This window comes from Chiloscyllium punctatum, chromosome 1, assembly GCF_047496795.1.
Source record: "Chiloscyllium punctatum isolate Juve2018m chromosome 1, sChiPun1.3, whole genome shotgun sequence".
Taxonomy (NCBI): Eukaryota; Metazoa; Chordata; class Chondrichthyes; order Orectolobiformes; family Hemiscylliidae; genus Chiloscyllium; species Chiloscyllium punctatum.
This window is the reverse complement of record NC_092739.1, coordinates 4,235,329-4,253,332: the sequence shown is the minus strand read 5'-3', so window position 1 is coordinate 4,253,332 and position 18,004 is coordinate 4,235,329. Positions and strand designations below refer to the sequence as shown.

Below are 18,004 nucleotides of genomic sequence, written 5' to 3'. Positions count from 1 at the left end.
CTTAATAGAAACTTTCCATTTGTGTAGCTAGTGTTTGCCTGCAATACGACTGAAATTGCATGTTTTCAACATGGGGAGACTCTGGAAATGATTAACAGTGGCATCATTATGCTCTGAATTTCTATAATGTGTTTGGAGAATAAAGCATCTAACTGGTGGAATGGGACTTTTTCTTGTATTTCATGTTGTGGCCGCAGACACATGGCATCATAAGTGGTATATGTTGCCAAAATGTGTTTCGCTTTATTACAGATCCATGTACTTTAATTTAATATTTTTGCTCGCTTGAAAAGAAAGTTCTGTAAGCCTTGCTAACACACAATTTTTATGTCTAATCTCTCTTTTTCCATTGTGCTGTTTCTTGTATTTATGTAGGGAATTGATAGTCTCTAAGGTTAATGTGTCTGTAATTCTAGACTTTAAAAAAAGTGAATATTTATAACATTAATTGTAGAATGCTCCAGAATATTTTAGTTTTTCTCTTTCTCAACATTTTCTTGCAGCAGGAGAATACTACCGTAATCATTTGGACTTAGTAAAGGTTGTGGTATTCATTGTTAAGAACTTAGTGATTGAATTTTCGGTCCAAAATATTGACCTGAAGAAGTATGTTGCTTTAAATAAAAAATAAATTAACTTATTTTCTAATCTGTTATATTCTCAATTGATGATTGCAGTTAACTCAAGCATCCTTCCCAGAAATTGTTTAGCTTTTTTGGATTGTTTTAAATATTTTCTGAAGACCCTAGTAGGAGAAAGTAATACTTGCTGCTTGACTTATGACAAAAACATTTTGGAGGAGTATAATTTTAGAGAGGAAAATTAATGCACATCTTGTTACAACCTCAATCTTCAGGTCAAATTACTTCTTGATTTATTAGCACATTTATCAATTTTTCTGTCACAAAGGAATCATGTCCGCACTTAGTCAACCATTTCTTGGGTGTTCCACACAGGTTTTCTTTCCTTTTTTAAAAAACTGCACCTCACATTTGGAATAGTTTGCCTTCTACAATGTTCCAGTTGTCTGCTACATCTACTGTGCAGAGCTCCAACAGCCATGCTATTTACTTGGTCAGAAGCTATATTCATTGTGATGCAAAATGACTGTTTAGTAATTGATGAGCTTCAATGGTTTTATACAAGGTAAAAGAGAAAGGAGTCCAACAGAAACTGTACCAATCCATTGTAATAATACAGACAAAGATTAAAGTTGCTAGTCATTAGATTCTTTAGAAAGTGGTACTGTCATTTTCCAGTTAACCAGTTAATTTATACTAGACGTTTCCATTGTCAGAGTAGATGATCTGAGTTACTACTAACAGCATTCCATGTCATTTTAGAATTGTAGAGATTACTAGTACAGAGGAAAACTATTTTATATGTGCCTGTACAAGCTTTATTAGAACAATCCAAAGCTAATCCCAATCCTTAGGGGAGAAAGCAAAATGCATTTTATTAATTTAAAATAAAATGAAGACCCTTTCCTCAAATGCTTCCTGTGACAAAACATTTCAAGCTTCAGAAATACAATAAGATTTTGATTTTGTATACCTTTGTTTCTAAACCAGGGGCCTTTCTTTTGGGAATTGAGCTTATCAAAATGCAAACTATTGGAAATACAGGTTTAGTTCTTCATGCAAATTTTATAAAAAAGAATGTTCCATGTACCATTTACTTTCCGCCTTATTCACCTATATCTACCCAAACTAGTATTTCAAAAAAGGCAACACGTGGTGGAGTTAGAGTGCATTTTGTGACTCCAAATTAATTGTTCAATTTTGTTTTTAAAAAACATTGACGATGCCGCTAATTTCCTGCGTTTCTTTTCTCTTCCAGGGCCTCATTTCGCAGCAGTCAACAACAATAATGAAATCATTGTTACAGATTTTCATAACCATTCTGTTAAGGTATACAAAGCTTTACATTTTGCTAATCTATTAGACCTAACTTGTATTAAAGATGAGCAAATGCAGAGTGCTGGAAAATGCTCTTTCAGGCAATCCAGTTTCTTTACAAATGAAGACAATGCCGTACGGCTCTGACTTGGAAAGTCAACTGAGGTGATGGATATCATTCTTTTTTAAATGTTACTTCCTGAACTGTCAGCGCCTGTTAAGACCAGCTTCAAAGCACCTCTGCTCGAGCTGTCAAATTTGGTTTTTCATATTAACCAGTTTTGAGGCTGAGAGATTGCCAACTTGTACTGGAATAATGGTAGAGAATTAGTTGTGCACACAAAGATACCAGGGAAAAAAAAATTAGGAATGTCCTTATTTATTATATGTGGAATTCTTGCAGTTAACAGAAAGGGGAAGCATTTCGTTCCATTATTAAGAGGTAGGTTGAAACTTGGTTCCCAAAGATAAGAGTGTTGCACAATTTGCTTCCAATCCTCTTTCAGTTTATATTTTGGTTACCTTTGATTTAGGGCACAGGTTCCACTGCCGCCTTTTGTCTTTTAGATTTGCTGTATTTTAATAATTGGAAATAATACCACTATATTTGTCTTCTATCAGGTGATGTGAATTATTTTTGAGAGCTTACATTTAAGTACAACCTTCAATAATTGATGATTGTATTTAAATTGCAGCCTTCTTAACAATCCAGAGTGAAATAAGATTTTATTGTGAAATAGCATGCTGCCTACTTTGCTCTAATTGTACAAATCTACTGGAAAATTGAGACTATAACTAGGATAAAGGGCAGTTTATTGGGGCTTTCAATAAAGTCTCGAGATTAGCATGTAAAATTAAAGCACATGGGATTGGGGGTAGCATACTGACTTTGGCAGACAGGAAACAAAGAATAGGAATAAATAGATCTTTTTTCCAATTGACAGGCAGTGTCTGGTGGGACACTGTAGGGATCATTGCTTAGATCCCAGCTATTCACAAAATATATTAATGATTTCGATAAGGGAACTAAATGTAGTATCTTCAAGTTTGCAGATGTCACAAAGCTTGGGGGGGGGGGGGTGAACTGTGAGGAGTTTGCAGCGATGCTTTAATGTGATTTGGATAAGGTGACTTAGTGGACAAATGCATGGCAGAAGTAGTATAATGTGGATAAATATGAGGTTATCCACTTTGGAAGCAAAACCAGGAAGACAGTTTATTATCTGCATGACAATAGATTGGGAAATGTGCATGCAGAGCAGCAGGCAAAGGAGGCAAATGATAGGTTGGTCTTCAGAGTGACAGTGTTCAAATACAGAAGCAGGGATGTCTTACTGCAATTGTACAGGATCTTGCTGAGACCACACCTACAGGATTATGTGTAGTTTCGATCTCTTTATCGCAGGAAAGTTGTTTTGCTATGGAGGAAGAACAGAGGTTTAATCAACTGATTCTTGGAATGGCAGAACTGACATGAAGAGAGATTGGATCGGTTATGACTATATTCACTGAAGTTTAGAAGAATGAGGGATATTGAAGGACTGGTTTGATCTGTTTATCACTGACTATAAATTCATTACCCCAGATTTACTGTTTTGGTCTGGTTGTACCATTACAGTAATAATGAATGGTCATGCATATGTTGTCCTATCTTTTTGCTTTGGAGATGCCGGAGAGAACTGGGGTGTACAAAGTTAAAAATCACACAACACCAGGTTATAGTCCAACAGATTTAATTGGAAGCACTAGCTTTTGGACAACCACCTGATGAAGGAGCGTCGTACCGAAAGCTAGTGTGCTTCCAAATAAACCTGTTGGACTGTATTCTGGTGTTATGATTTTTATCTTCTTGCTGACACTTATGTGACATTGAAATAAACTTGAAACTGATTGCACTAAATAAAGTTTCTATTCATCCATTGCATCAGCACATTGCAAATCCATGATACAAACAATGAAAATCGAATTTCTTTGCAGACCTAAACCGTATTATAGCAATATTTGTTTTTTTTAATTTGAGGGGGTAGAATCCAAAGGACAAAATTAGAATCTCTAAAAGGTAGCAGTAGGCCATTCTGCCCATTGAGGGTCAATTGACCCTCAGAGTATCCCACCCAGACTCAGTTGGACATCTCTACCCTGTAACCCTGCATTTCCAATGGGTACTTCTCCTAACCTACACATCCTTACATACTCTGTATGGATTGGCTATGCTAAATTATCCAATCTGCACATCTTTGGACTGTTGCAGGAAATTGGAGCACCTGGAAGAAACCCATGCAGACATGAGTCAAGTTGAGCCAGGGTCCCTGGCACTGTGAGGCAGCAGTCTCAACCACTGAGCCACCATGCCATTCCAAATTTCAACATGGTTTTTAACTGCTTTGAGTTTTCAATGGTTCAGTTCACTGAAATTAATCAAGGATTCATGCACAGACAAAAATAAAGCCATTCAGGTTTTTAACTTGATTGATTGATTTCTGTGTAAAGACAAAATAATTTTATTGACCATCAAACAGCCAGATTTTCCCATTGGAGAGCAGAAGTGATCCTGTTTTGTGCTTCTCCTCTATCCCTCAAGTGCCATGAAACAACTCTCACAGGACTAGGGTCTTAATAACACTAGGAATGAATCCACTTTTTGGCTGGCATTGTACTGGGTAAATCAGAGATGGGACTCTGGGGAAATAGATCACATTCCCGTCTAAATTTAAGTGACTGCTGTCCCTGTGTGGTATTATTTAAAAAAGAACCTTCTTCCACATAGTCAGAGTCAATGGAAAGCTGGGACCTAGGCTAAAGAATGTTGGTTCGTAAAATGCTATTACTGCTCGGAAATTTCATGTTCAAAGTTCCAACCCTTCCCTTCGACCATTTCTGTCAGGTTGTAACTGATCTGCTTTGGAACACCAAACTGCTACATTCCAAGAAAATGCAGAGTAGTCAGAAGGTGGGCACTTAAGCTCCCTCATGACCTCTATCTGCATAACTAACAAGGCATTCGACTTGCTTTCACACGACCCCCATCTCAATCTGGTGGAGGTCAAAATTGGGAATACAGTTGACACGACAGACTAGTACACAGACTGCTGTCATTTTATCTACATGACAAGCAATACTGTAGATGTTAGAAATCTTAAAAGAAGATGTTGGAAAACGCTAGGTGCACTCAACATCCTTCATCCATGGAGAGAAACAGGGTTACTGTTTCAAGTCCAATCTGATCATTCTTCAGACCCATTTTTTTGCCATCCTGTCTCCATTCTGTCTTGATTTTGTGTAGGATAATCCTGCCCTAGATATTAGTTTAAAATCTTACAAGCTTGACAGTGCATTTTCTTTTAAATATGTGCAACATCCTCTCATTTTAAATACAGGTATTTAACACAGATGGTGAGTTTGTGTTAAAGTTTGGATCTAATGGAGAAGGAAATGGCCAGTTTAATGCTCCGACAGGAGTGGCAGTGGATTCCAATGGAAATATTATAGTTGCTGACTGGGGAAATAGTCGTATACAGGTAATAAAAATAGTTTCAATAACAAAGTCACATATCTCGCATTTTTGTCACTCCCTTATTCCTCAGCTAATTGATACTACAAGGTAAAAACAATAACTGCAGATGCTGGAAAGCAAATACTGGATTAGTGGAGCTGGAAGAGCACGGCAGTTCAGGCAGCATCCAACGAGCAGCGAAATCGACGTTTTGGGCAAAAGCCCTTCATCAGGAAACGTCGATTTCGCTGCTCGTTGGATGCTGCCTGAACTATTGTGCTCTTCCAGCACCACTAATCCAGTAATTGATACTACATAACTGGTAAACACAGATTGAACTATATTTTTTAAAAATCTGTAGCTTTGAATACACAGAAGGAAAATCTGAAATTAATCTTTGTGCTCCCTTTAAATACTGCTTTTATTTTTGTTTTAAACAGGTGTTTGATGGAAGTGGATCGTTTCTGTCTTATATTAACACTTCAGCTGATCCTCTTTATGGACCTCAAGGTTTAGCATTGACCTCAGATGGTCATGTAGTAGTAGCTGACTCTGGAAATCATTGCTTTAAAGTTTATCGCTATTTGCAGTAACATTTGATCTTTGGATCTACAAATCTAATTGGAACTGGATGCAGATGAATTCCAATGTTAACTCACTAAGTTTACCTTTAGGATGGGAGTGGCCTGTTGAAGATTGTTTTTGTTTGATGCCTTTTCCTGTCCCAGGTTATTTAAGTAAACTAAACACGTGGAAGAAATATGTGCAGTTTTATACCTGGGATTTCCTCTAACTTTCATTGTGCTGTGGTCTAGCCACAAAGGAATCAAACAGTGTTATCATAAAACTAATAAATTAAACAGACAATTGCACATTTTGGATATGCAGACACACATAATGGAGAATGTAGCTAGCTGCTCATGAATTTAGGAATAAAACGTACTAGCAAATTATTAAACAGAAACTGCATTCATTCTGTACTGGGAGCTTTCACATCAAATGTCCAAATGTGTGCGTGTGCGTGTGTGTGTGTGCGTGTGTGTGTGTATATATATATCTCGAGTATGTGGTTGCAAATGAGCAAATGGCAGAAAACAGCCATTCTGGGTGACATTCAGGACTAAATTGAGCACTTGATTTTGAGCTTATGGATGTCTTTCTGATTCTTAAATTTAATGACTGTTGCTGCCCTTGTTCACAGCTACATTTTTATTTTTTATAATATACATATATATATATATATACTCTCTGACTAGGTCTTACTATTAAACCCTTGTATTTTAGTATGGAGGGTAAATCACTGGAAGTCTGTAGTGAATGCATTATGTCATTTTCTCACAATCGCATCACATTTATGCGGACATTCCATTAAAAATCCCAATCAGCTATTATTACTAATTCCAGAATAATACCACTTATATTGCACCAGGGTGTAATGGTATAAAGCAATTTTGCAGCAAATTATGAGGGAATTGAGAGCCTAGTATATATTGTGCTTTAATTCCTTGGCAACTTTTAAAATAATGGCATCAAATATAAGTAACTGGTTGTTTTACCACAATTCCCGGTTTTAACCAAAGTCCATGATGCATGCTATGTGCCGCTCTGTTAGCTGTGCAATCCATCATTTTTGATGCAAGAGATAAAGCTTGAAAAATACATTAACATTAGTCTTGAATTATTTAACGTATCCTAAATTAAACTGAACAGAGGTATAATCCTGCTGAGCAAAAGGATACAAATTGAAAGTATGTGTACACCTTCATTAAATTTTCTACTGTCTCTATTTATTGAATTTGCTAGGTTTGTTGTATGATTTGCTAATTTTTCTTGCAGTCTACTCAGGTAATTAGTTGCATCTATTTATCATAATTTTAATTTGTGCTAAGGTTGCATAATTGGAAAACATTTATCAATCTTTTGAAGTGCACTAAAATATTGAAAGTTGATAGCTCATTTACATTCAACATGATTATAATCTCTTTTAATCTGTGGCTGCTGATTTAGAACTATTTAATTGCTGATGTGCACATTTTTTTCATGTGGGGATGGGGAGTGAGGGAAGAGGAGGAAGAAAAATCAAGATAATGTTAATAATGTGTGTAGATTAGTAATCCTTTATTTGGACCAGTAATTAACTATACTTTCTCTAGCAGGGAATAAAGAACAAAGTGCTGCATTAAGCTGTAAATTTAACATTTTTGTTTGGAAAAATGGTCAACAGAACTATTTATATTTTATCTCCAATGGATTAACAAAATGCCTCTGTTGCCAAATGTTTGAGGAAATTGTTTGGAAGAATATATTCAAAACACTATAAAGAGTGATGCTAAAGGTGGTATTTTGAGTAGCCAAAGCTTAGATGTGCTGTGTGTAAATGTAAGCCCTCTTGCTCTCCTCTGCTGTTGTTGTATTTAAGACTGGAGTAGGTGTCTCTTTTCTCCTCTCCCTCCACATACCCATCACTGATGTTTGCATGGCGTGTAACAGCATGGCCTTAACAGGTGTACTCTTCTTACGTCAGAAACTGTACAAGAGAGTTTCCACAAGAAAAGTTTGGGGATTCTGCATAGTGTGTGCAACAAAACTGGAATTCAGTTTATCAACTTGGGCATTTTTTTTTGTTGTAAGTTCCATGTTAAATGCTTCTGCTAATGTTTGAGGGACAACTTATGCATTGTTTGAATGTTACAACATTCCATCATTGTGATTCAGTTGAAAAGAACTTGTTTTGTGTACAGCACATGGGGAAAAATAAAAATGTCATGCACTCAAAATATCTATATCTGTGTTCTCTTGAATATAAAGATTTATTTATTTGTACTGTTAAAGAGTCAAGTTTGACCCTTTCTGTACCATCCTTCAGCTTAATGAATACACCCTGCAATATTTATACTCTCAGGATCCTATTCTCTCCTGTTTAATGTTAAACTTGAAGTAACATTTAAAAAGTCTGGAGAATAAGTAGAATGGTACTGCCTTATATGTGTGAAATGAGCAATGTTTGACTTATATTAAGGAAAGCCCTTGGAATACTGTAAAAATTCAGTAGAATATATATTGTTTGTCACCACCTGATTCTTCAGATAATGAAGCAGTTCATGATAATATCCAGACTTGGGATGACAAGTAACAAGTAACATTCATGCCACACAAATGCCACCAATGACTATCTCTAACAGAGAATCTAACCATGGTCACTTGATATTCAATAGCGTTACCATCACTGAATAACCTACAATCAACAACCTGAGGGTTATCATTGGCTGGACAAGCCATACACATTCAGTGGCTACTACAGCAGGTTGGATGCTAGGAAGCTGCAGCATAACTCAACTTACTCTAAACCCTATCCAGCATCTATGAGGCACACGTCAAGAGTATGATGGAATATTCTCCACATGCCTGGCAGAATGCAGCTCCATCAACACTCAAACCTTTACAATATCCAGTACACAGCAGCCCACTTAATTGGCAGCATATCCACATACATTCACTCCCTCCACCACCAACACTCAATACCGGCAGTGTGCACTATCAATAAGATGAACTGCAAAAATCATCTAAGGCGCCTTAAAGCACCTTTCAAACAGATGACCACTTCTATATAGAGTGACAAGGGTAGCAGATACATAGGAACCCAACCACCATCCTGATGTACAAATATATCGCCATTCTCTGCTTCACGAGACAAAATCGTGGAACTCCCTTCCCAATGCTGTTGTGGGTATGCTAACACCAAATGGACAGCAGTGATTCCAGAAGACAGCTCACCACCACTTTCTCAAGGTCAACTTGGAACGGGCAAACAAGGCTGGCCCAGCCAGTGTCACCTGTACACAATGAATGAGCTAAAAAATTAATTTATGAGCTCAGTTATGATGAAGTTTTTTGATAAATGCATTTTTCTGCTAGGAGGGTGAATTTGACCTGTCAAGCCCTTGAAAAAGAATAACTTGCATTTACAACACTTGCACTCCACAGGACATTCCAAAGTATTTTAACCAACCAAGGGATTGCTTTGAAACACAGTATTGAATTTCACGTCCTGAAGGTCCCATCCACCAGTTGGAAACCAGCTTTAATGCTACAGTGGAAGTTCAACCAAATGAAGTGACTGTAAGACATTTAACTGGTCAGTATCAGACTTCCATGGGATTTAGGATTCCAGTGGCAGAGATCCTATCCATCAAGAGCTGCTGGCTGTCAGCACTCTACTGCGGCTAGTACCACCAGGGTCAGAGGCTGCTATCAGTAATGCTCCAGCAACCTCTGCAAAATTCATTGTTAGACTATCTTGGGACTCTAAGAAAGGGTAGATAGCGAGTTACAGGAGGGATGGGCACTGAGATCAGAGGCAAGGGAGTGGCTCTCTCTTTCCCAAAAAGGTCCTTCGGGTATAAGGTGCCTGATAATGAGGAGCCTTCCTTTAACCCCATAGATCGGGTTTGCCAACCGTCTTTGGGACTCTTAAGAAAGCTGTGTGACTCCCATTTAATCCCAATTAACCACTAAATGCTGGTTGGTTCAGGAATAAATTGTGCCAATTGTGTCAAATAAAGCTAATAGACTTGCCAACACAACAGGCAGTTCTTCATATCAACCATGTGGCATGAGCAATGGCCTTGTACGTGGGAAAATATGGTGAGAATGAAAAAATCAGATTCTTGACTATTGAGAGAAAAAAATCCCTTGTTTTGTCCCTCATGCCTGAAATGGTGACTGATCCTGATGAAGCGCTCCTGCCCAAAATGTCGATTTTCCTGTTCCTCGGATGTTGCCTGATCTGCTACACATTTCCAGCATCACTCTAATCTTGACCACAATGTAAAGGCCAATTCCCAGCTGGCAGCATCTGACGTAGTATGCAGTTAGGCTTTAAACATGGCACCAGTGGTGTGAATCCAGAAGGTGTCAGCAGTGGCAAGCCTTTTTCTGCTCTGTTATGATTCCCAGAGAAATCCATTCAAGAATCCAGACGCACAGAATAGCAGATTGCATAAAAGTTCCTCCGAACCAAGGTAAACTAGGTGCCATGAATCTCACTTGACCAAAGGCTAATTGTTGAGTCATTGGAAAAACCTGCTATCCATGTGTTAATTTGCAGCAAGTCATATTCTCCTATCACTCTTGTGGTTGATGGTCCACTTTGGATCTTTGTCAAGCAACATCTTAATTTTAAAACTCTCATTCTTATTTTCAGATAATTCCATGGCCTCAGCTGACTCTAGGTTTGTAATGTCTCCAACCCCACAACCCTCTTGACATCTGCAAAATCCTTTAATTTTGGTGTGTGTGCACACTTAGTTACAATTACTACACCACTTGGGCCTGTGTCATCAGATACCTAAGCCCCAAACAATTCCTTCTCTGCACCTCTCTACCATACTTCTCTCTAACTTTTTGGTTAAGCTTTTCAATTATTTAATCTCCTCTCCTTATGGAGTTCAGAATCATACTCTGTTCTGGTTCCGGTTCTGAAGAAGGGTCACTGGACCCGAAACATTAATTCTGCTTTCTCTCCACAGTGCTTCCAGACCTGCTGACTTTTTCCAGCAATTTCTGTTTTTGCTTCTGATTTCCAACACCTGCAGTTCTTTTGGTTTTTGTTTGCTGACAATGATCAGTTGTAGAAACAGTGAAGCAGCCCCAACTTACAATGGTAACACTCAGACTTACGTTAATATACATACATTGAAATTGAACATAGATTCCAATTGTAGGCTGGCTGATCCTTTGTTTCAAAATATAAAGTGCAGGTATTTAAACGACTTGCATGCTTGACAGTTCCAACACTTATTCACCTTGTGCACCAATTCATATCAACTCTTAATAATACCCAAAGGATACCTTAGCTCCTCAAAGAACCCTGGAAGGTTTACGCCTTTTCCTCAAATGTCTAAAGCCCATGTGCCATTTTGTAAAAGTAAATTGGGTGACCAAAATTGCTTCAGTTGAAGTCAGTTTCACTTTTGAATGTGCTATTGCTCCAGTAAACTGCATACGTGTGAAAAATGCCTATTACCTTGACCACCACCATCTCCATCTCATTTAAATTGATGTTTGCTGGGTTCCAGGGATAAAAGACCAAATTCTGGGGTCTGGCACTATTTTGGCTATGGTATGGAGACCTTCAGGTTTTATAAAAAGCAGGCTAAACAGTTTGATCCTAATTGCTTCCAAATTGACTGCAGTGGGCAAAGTACTGTATTTGTTATATGCATTATGGGCAGCTTGGGAAATTTCCTGAAGTTGGGCAGCAAAATGCTGATACAATTTGCACTATTCACTGTCTGGTAGTAATCACTCCCAGGGAAATTAAATCTTGTACAATCCCATTTACAACATCTATGAAGTAGGTTGGGGAAAGAAAAATTCTTTTTGGATATGATGCCACAAACTAGATGCTGCATATAATATACGCATTCCCAAACAACTTGCTGAGATGGCTTTAATAATCAAATGCACATGAATACAGTGAAATGAAAGAATACAACACAAGAAGCTGAACTGAAACAGGACAACTGGTACAGAGAAACAACCCTAACCAATAGTCATTTGGATACAGAACTGGCTCAAAGGTTGAAGACAGAGGGTGGTGGTGGAGGGTTGCTTTTCAGACTGGAGGCCTGTGGTGTGCCACAAGGATCAGTGCTAGGTCCACTGCTTTTCATCATTTATATTAATGATAAGGATGTGAACATAGGAGGTATTGTTAGTAAGCTTGCTGTTTATTGTTAGTAAAATTGGAGGAGTATTGGACAATGAAGAAGGTTACCTCAGAGTACAATGGATCTTGATCAGATGGGTCAATGGGCTGAGGAGTGGTAGATGGAATCTCATTTTGATAAATGTGAGGTTTTGAATGTGCATTTTGAAAAGGCAAATCAGGGCAGGATTTATACACTTAATGGTAAGGTTCTGGGGAGTGTTGCTGAACAAAGAGACCTTGGGGTGCAGGTTCATAGCTCCTTGAAAGTGGAGTCGCAGTTAGATAGGATAGTGAAGAAGGCGTTTGATAAGTTTGTCTTCATTGGTCAGTGCATTGATATATGAGTTGGAAGGTCATGTTGCAGCTGTACAGGATATTGGTTAGGCCACTTTTGGAATATTGTATGCAATTCTAGTCTCCGTGCTACAGAAAGGATGTTGTGAAACTTGAAAAGGTTCAGAAAAGATTACAAAGATGTTGCCAGGTTTGGAGGATTTGAGCTATAGGGTGAGGCTGAACAGGCTGGAGCAACTTTCCCTGGAGTTGGAGGCTGTAGAGTGACCCATAGAGGTTTATAAAATCATGACAGGCCGAGATATGGTAAATAGACAACATATTTTCCCCAAGGTGGGGAGTCCAAAACTAGAGACATATGTTTGAGGTGAGAGGGGAAGATTTAAAAGGGACTTTATCATGCAGAGGGTGGAATGAGCTGCCACAGGAAGTGGTGGAGGCTGGTACAATTACAACATTTAAAAGGCATCTGGATGAGTGTACGAATAGAAAGGGTTTAGAGGGATATGGGCCAAATGCTAGAAAATAGGACTAGATTTATCTGGGATATCTGGTCAGCATGGACGGGTTGGACTGAAGAGTCTGTTTCCATGCTGTACATCTCTATGACTCTAGTCAAGGGGAATTGGTGGGCAGGAACTAGCAAAATGGACAAGGAGACTTCGTGAGGCAACAGAACGGAAAACATTAGGAAAGGGTTTTGAGTGCTTGCAGGCCAAATATTATGTCTATAATAAGCAATATTAAACTGAAACTCTCGACACGAAAAGATTATATTTGTATTATTTTACAAATGATGTGAAAGCGAAACAATGTTAATTGAGTGAACTTTAAACAGAGACTTGATGTAGTTGGAGAGGAAATTGCATTTCTGCCTTTACACAGCCATCTTTGCTCTTCAGGCAACACGTGTGGCTGTGAAAAGAAAACTATAAAACTTAATGATGCCTTCCAACTCTTAAGCTACAGCAGTTCCAGTGTATACCTAGGAAATTTTAAATGCAACCGGGGTTTCTGGCTCCATCAGCCTTTCAGACAGTGGGTTCCACCACCCTCCAGCAGAAAGAATTTCTCAACTTTCCTCTAATCTATCTGCCAATTCCTTTAAATCTACTCCCCTCGGTCATAGACCACCCTACTCAGGGCAATAAATCTTTTCTAGCCACCATTTGGGCTGCACCTAACTTCTTGACACCCCAAGTAGATCCTCCCTCAATTGCCACTACTCTGAAAAAGATAATTCCCGTTTATCCAATCTTTCCTCACTGCCAACATTCTCCATTCCTAGTAAAACTCTTCTCTTTTCACTTTCACCACATCCTTCTTGTAATGCAGTGACCAGAATTGTGTATTATTTTCAGTCTATAATCTGGCATTGTCTTCAATTTATAATGTAACAAATATTTTATACGTCTAGCATAATCTTTTATAGATGTTTTCAAATCAACCTGAACAGGGATACTTTAAACACCTCTAGAGTGCCATATCAGCCCTTCAAACAGCTGCATCTACTCTCAAAAGAAAGAATCCCATATGCTAAATTAAATCATGCTTGTCCAAGGAATCTGTAAGATGCATAACATACAGTTCAAGTGTTACTGCTAAATTTTCCTTCTTCCACATAAACCTCCAAGGGTCATGTGCAGCAGCAACTACCAGGATTGGTAGTCAGTACTGCAAATGATGTCAATTTGCTGACTGCTTTTTGTGCACTTTATGGGTGGCATGGTGGCAGTGGTTAGCCAGGGACCCAGATTCAATTCCAGCCTTGGGTAAGTGTCTGTGTAGAGTTTGTATGTTTTCCCAAGTCTGTGTGAGTTTCCTCTGGATGCTCTGGTTTCCTCCCACAGTCCAAAGATATGCAGGTTAGGTGGATTGGCCATGCCAACAAAAAATTATCCAATAGCATCTAGGGATGTGCAGATTAGGTGGATTAGCCGTGGTAAAAACCCTACGTAGGCTTACTGGAATGGGGCGGGGGAGTAGTTCTTGGTGTGATGCTCTTTGGAGAGTGAGTGCAGATTTGATGGGCCGAATGGCCTCTTTCTGCATTGTATGGATTCTATGATTCAATGATTTATGGAGAGGCTTTGCATGCTCAAAGCCATGCAACCTGGAGGGAACATTGACTTCGAAGAGCCTTTCATTCTACACTTTTTAGTAGCTTCCTATATATTGTGAATATCCCTGCTTTGTTTTGTATTTTGCATGCCTCACACGTCCCTGGATAAGACTATATTTGACACTTTTCTGCCCATACGGTCAGTTAAATGATTGCTTATTGCTATCTCAAGCTTTCTTTTTCACCACCAACATTATCAATTTTTGCATGATCTCCAAACTTCTCAATCATACCTCTACATTTAACCATTAATCCATACAATGAAAACCAAACAATCTCGTACTGATCTCTGTAGAACCTTACAGAAAACAAACTTCAAATTACATAAACTGTTATCTTAGTTTCTTGCCAGTAAACCAATTTTGGAGTTGAAAAGTATGGCGCTGGAAAAGCGCAGCAGGCCAGGCAGCATCTGAGAAGCAGGAGAATGGACGTTTCGGGCATAAGCCCTTCTTCAGGCTTATGCCCGAAACATCGATTCTCCTGCTCCTCAGTTGCTGCCTGGCCTGCTGCGCTTTTCCAGCGCCATACTTTTCAACTCTGGTCTCCAGCATCTGCAGTCCTCACTTTCTCCTAACCAATTTTGGATCCAACCTCCAGCTTTTTTCTTTGCATTGAACAGGCTCTTTTAACTCCAACTATTCTGCCTTGTCAAAAGCCTTGCCAAAGTCCATGTAGGATACTCTTACCAACCATTCTATTTATCTCTATAGACAAATAAATCAAGGTGGTCAGGCATAACTTCCCGAATCAAACTTTGGGCTGTCCATGATTAACTCATGCCTTTTTAAATTCTGATTTATATTCTTCCTTTCCCAAAACTGAGGTAAAGCTGCAATTACTCAGTCTATCCTGATCTCCTTTTCTAAATGACATGACGGTGTTTGTTTTCCTCCAGTTATAGAGTCATAGACTCATAGAGATGTACAGCATGGAAACAGACCCTTTGGTCCAACCCATCCATGCCGACCAGATATCCCAACCAAATCTACTCCCACCTGCCAGCACCCGACCCATATCCCTCCAAATCCTTCCTATTCATATACCCCTCCAAATGCCCTTTAAATGTTGCAATTGTACCAGCCTTCACCACTTCCTCTGGCAGCTCATTCCATACACGTACCACCCTCTGTGTGAAAACGTTGCCCCTTAGGTCTCTTTTATATCTTTCCCTCTCACCCTAAACCTATGCCCTCTAGTTCTGGACTTCCTCACCTCAAGGAAAAGACTTTGTCTATTTATCCTATCTATGCCTCTCATGATTTTGTAAACCTCTACAAGGTCACCCCTCAGCCTCCGACACTCCAGGGAAAACAGCCCCAGCCTGTTCAGCCTCTCCCTATAGCTCAAATCTTCCAAGCCTGGCAACATCCTTGTAAATCTTTTCTGAAATAGGTTTTACAACATCCTTCTAATAGGAAGGAGACCAGAATTGTATGCAATATTCCAACAGTGGCTTAACTAATGTCCTGTACAGCTGCAACATGACCTCCCAACTCCTGTACTTAATACTCTGACCAATAAAGGAAAGCATACCAAACGCCTTCTTCACTATTTTATCTACCTGGGACTCTACTTTCAAGGAGTTATGAACCTACACTCCAAGGTCTCTTTGTTCTGCAACACTCCCTAGGACCTTACTATTAAGTATATAAGTCCTGCTAAGATTTGCTTTCACAAAATGCAGTCCCTCACATTTATCTGAATTAAACTCCATCTGCCACTTCTCAGCCCATTAGCCCATCTGATCAAGATCCTGTTGTAATCTGAGGTAACCTTCTTGGCTGTCCACTACACCTCCAATTTTGGTAGCATCTGCAAACTTACTAACTATACCTCCTATGCTCACTTCCAAAACATTTATATAAATGACGAAAAGTAGTGGACCCAACACTGATCCTTGTGTCACTCCACTGGTCACAGGCCTCCAGTCTGAACAACAACCCTCCACCATCACCCTCTGTCTTCTACCTTTGAGCCAGTTCTGTATCCAAATGGCTAGTTCTCCCTGTATTCCGTGAGATCTAACCTTGCTAATCAGTCTCCCATGGGGAACATTGCGAAACGCCTTACTGAAGTCCATATAGATCACATCTACCACTCTGCCCTCATCAATCCTCTCTGTTACTTCTTCAAAAAACTCAATCAAATTTGTGAGACATGGTTTCCCATGCATAAAGCCATGTTGACTATCCCTAATCAGTTCGGCAAAAGTGAGGACTGCAGGTGCTGGAGATCAGAGTCTAGATTAGAGTGGTGCTGGAAAAGCACAGCAGGTCAGGCAGCATCTGTTTTTCCAGCACCACTCTAATCTATCCCTAATCAATCCTTGCCTTTCCAAATACATGTATATCCTGTCCCTCAGGATTCCCTCCAACAACTTGACCACCACTGACATCAGGTTCATTGCTCTATAGTTCCCTGGCTTGTCCTTTCTATGATACTACATCAGTAGCCAAAGAGGATTAGAAAACAGTGATCAGAACCTCTGCTATTTCCTCCATTGCTTCTCTTAGTATTCAGGAATATATCTGTTACAATTTATTACTTTCATAGGTACAAACTCTCTTAAAATTTTATTTTTTTAACCATATTTAAACCATCCAAAATTTCACACACTTTATCAATAACTACAACACCACAGAATTCCCCTTGTTTTATTAAGGGCCATAACCTCCACATACCCTATACACGTGGACCGAGTGCAGATAAATGGGATTATTGTGGTTTAGTGTTTGTGAATCGATATATACATCACCATAAGGCTGAAGGGCCTCTTTCGACACGATGAACTCCATGAACAAGTTGCCTCTTTAGTGTCTGATTAGTCTTATGAATAACACCTTCCAGGCCAAAGCAGTTCGCTTGATTGGCAGCTTAAACATTCAGTGCGTCCATCACTGATGCACACTGGCTGCAAATGTGTGCCCTCCAGGAGGGTGCAAGGCAGACTCAACTAAAAAGACTGATAAAACTTACAAATGACAGCTACAGGTCCAACTTGTCTTGTATACATTAGAACAGTGCTCCAAAACGAGAATTGGACATTCATTTCTAAGTTTTAGCGTTTTTTCCTAATCTGTTAAACCTATAAACGGAACTCCACCCGATCAGCACGCTCATTTCCAAGTACTTCCCTTTGACACCCATCACCTCTAAGAGCTAAGCTGTTGAGGGGTTCTGCTCCAAGTTAGCCACACCATCCTGACTGTGAAAGAAATCTGATGGTGATAGGGGATAAAACCCTGGCCCCCGAACAAGCTCTGGGAGAGGGGGAGACCCCACACTCACACGGGCAGCAGTGACACCGAGACAACAACTCACCGCCAAAAATGACGGGGGGGCCAATAAATGTTATCCTTGTCAGTAACGCTCACATCGCATGAGGGATGGAAAAACAGTGTTAAGAGGACAGTACGCGTTGTCCAGCCTCAGCCGTCGAAGTACCGACCACCGCGCACTGCAGGCCAAGCCGGGCCCTGTCG

General features: G+C 39.4%; 1 protein-coding gene across 8 annotated transcripts in view; it reads left to right on the top strand.

Annotated features, from left to right (window-relative positions):
• The window catches only part of trim2a (tripartite motif containing 2a), a 167,657-nt gene extending 159,489 nt beyond the window's left edge, over positions 1–8,168 (top strand). For all 8 annotated transcript variants that reach the window (XM_072581596.1, XM_072582393.1, XM_072583962.1 and 5 more), the window contains exons 10-12: positions 1,840–1,910; positions 5,276–5,416; positions 5,832–8,168. In XM_072581596.1, coding sequence (XP_072437697.1) covers positions 1,840–1,910; positions 5,276–5,416; positions 5,832–5,984 — 365 coding nt within the window. In that variant the 3' untranslated portion in view covers positions 5,985–8,168. The remainder of the gene's footprint in view (positions 1–1,839; positions 1,911–5,275; positions 5,417–5,831) is intronic.
• The last annotated feature ends 9,836 nt before the right edge of the window (positions 8,169–18,004 follow it).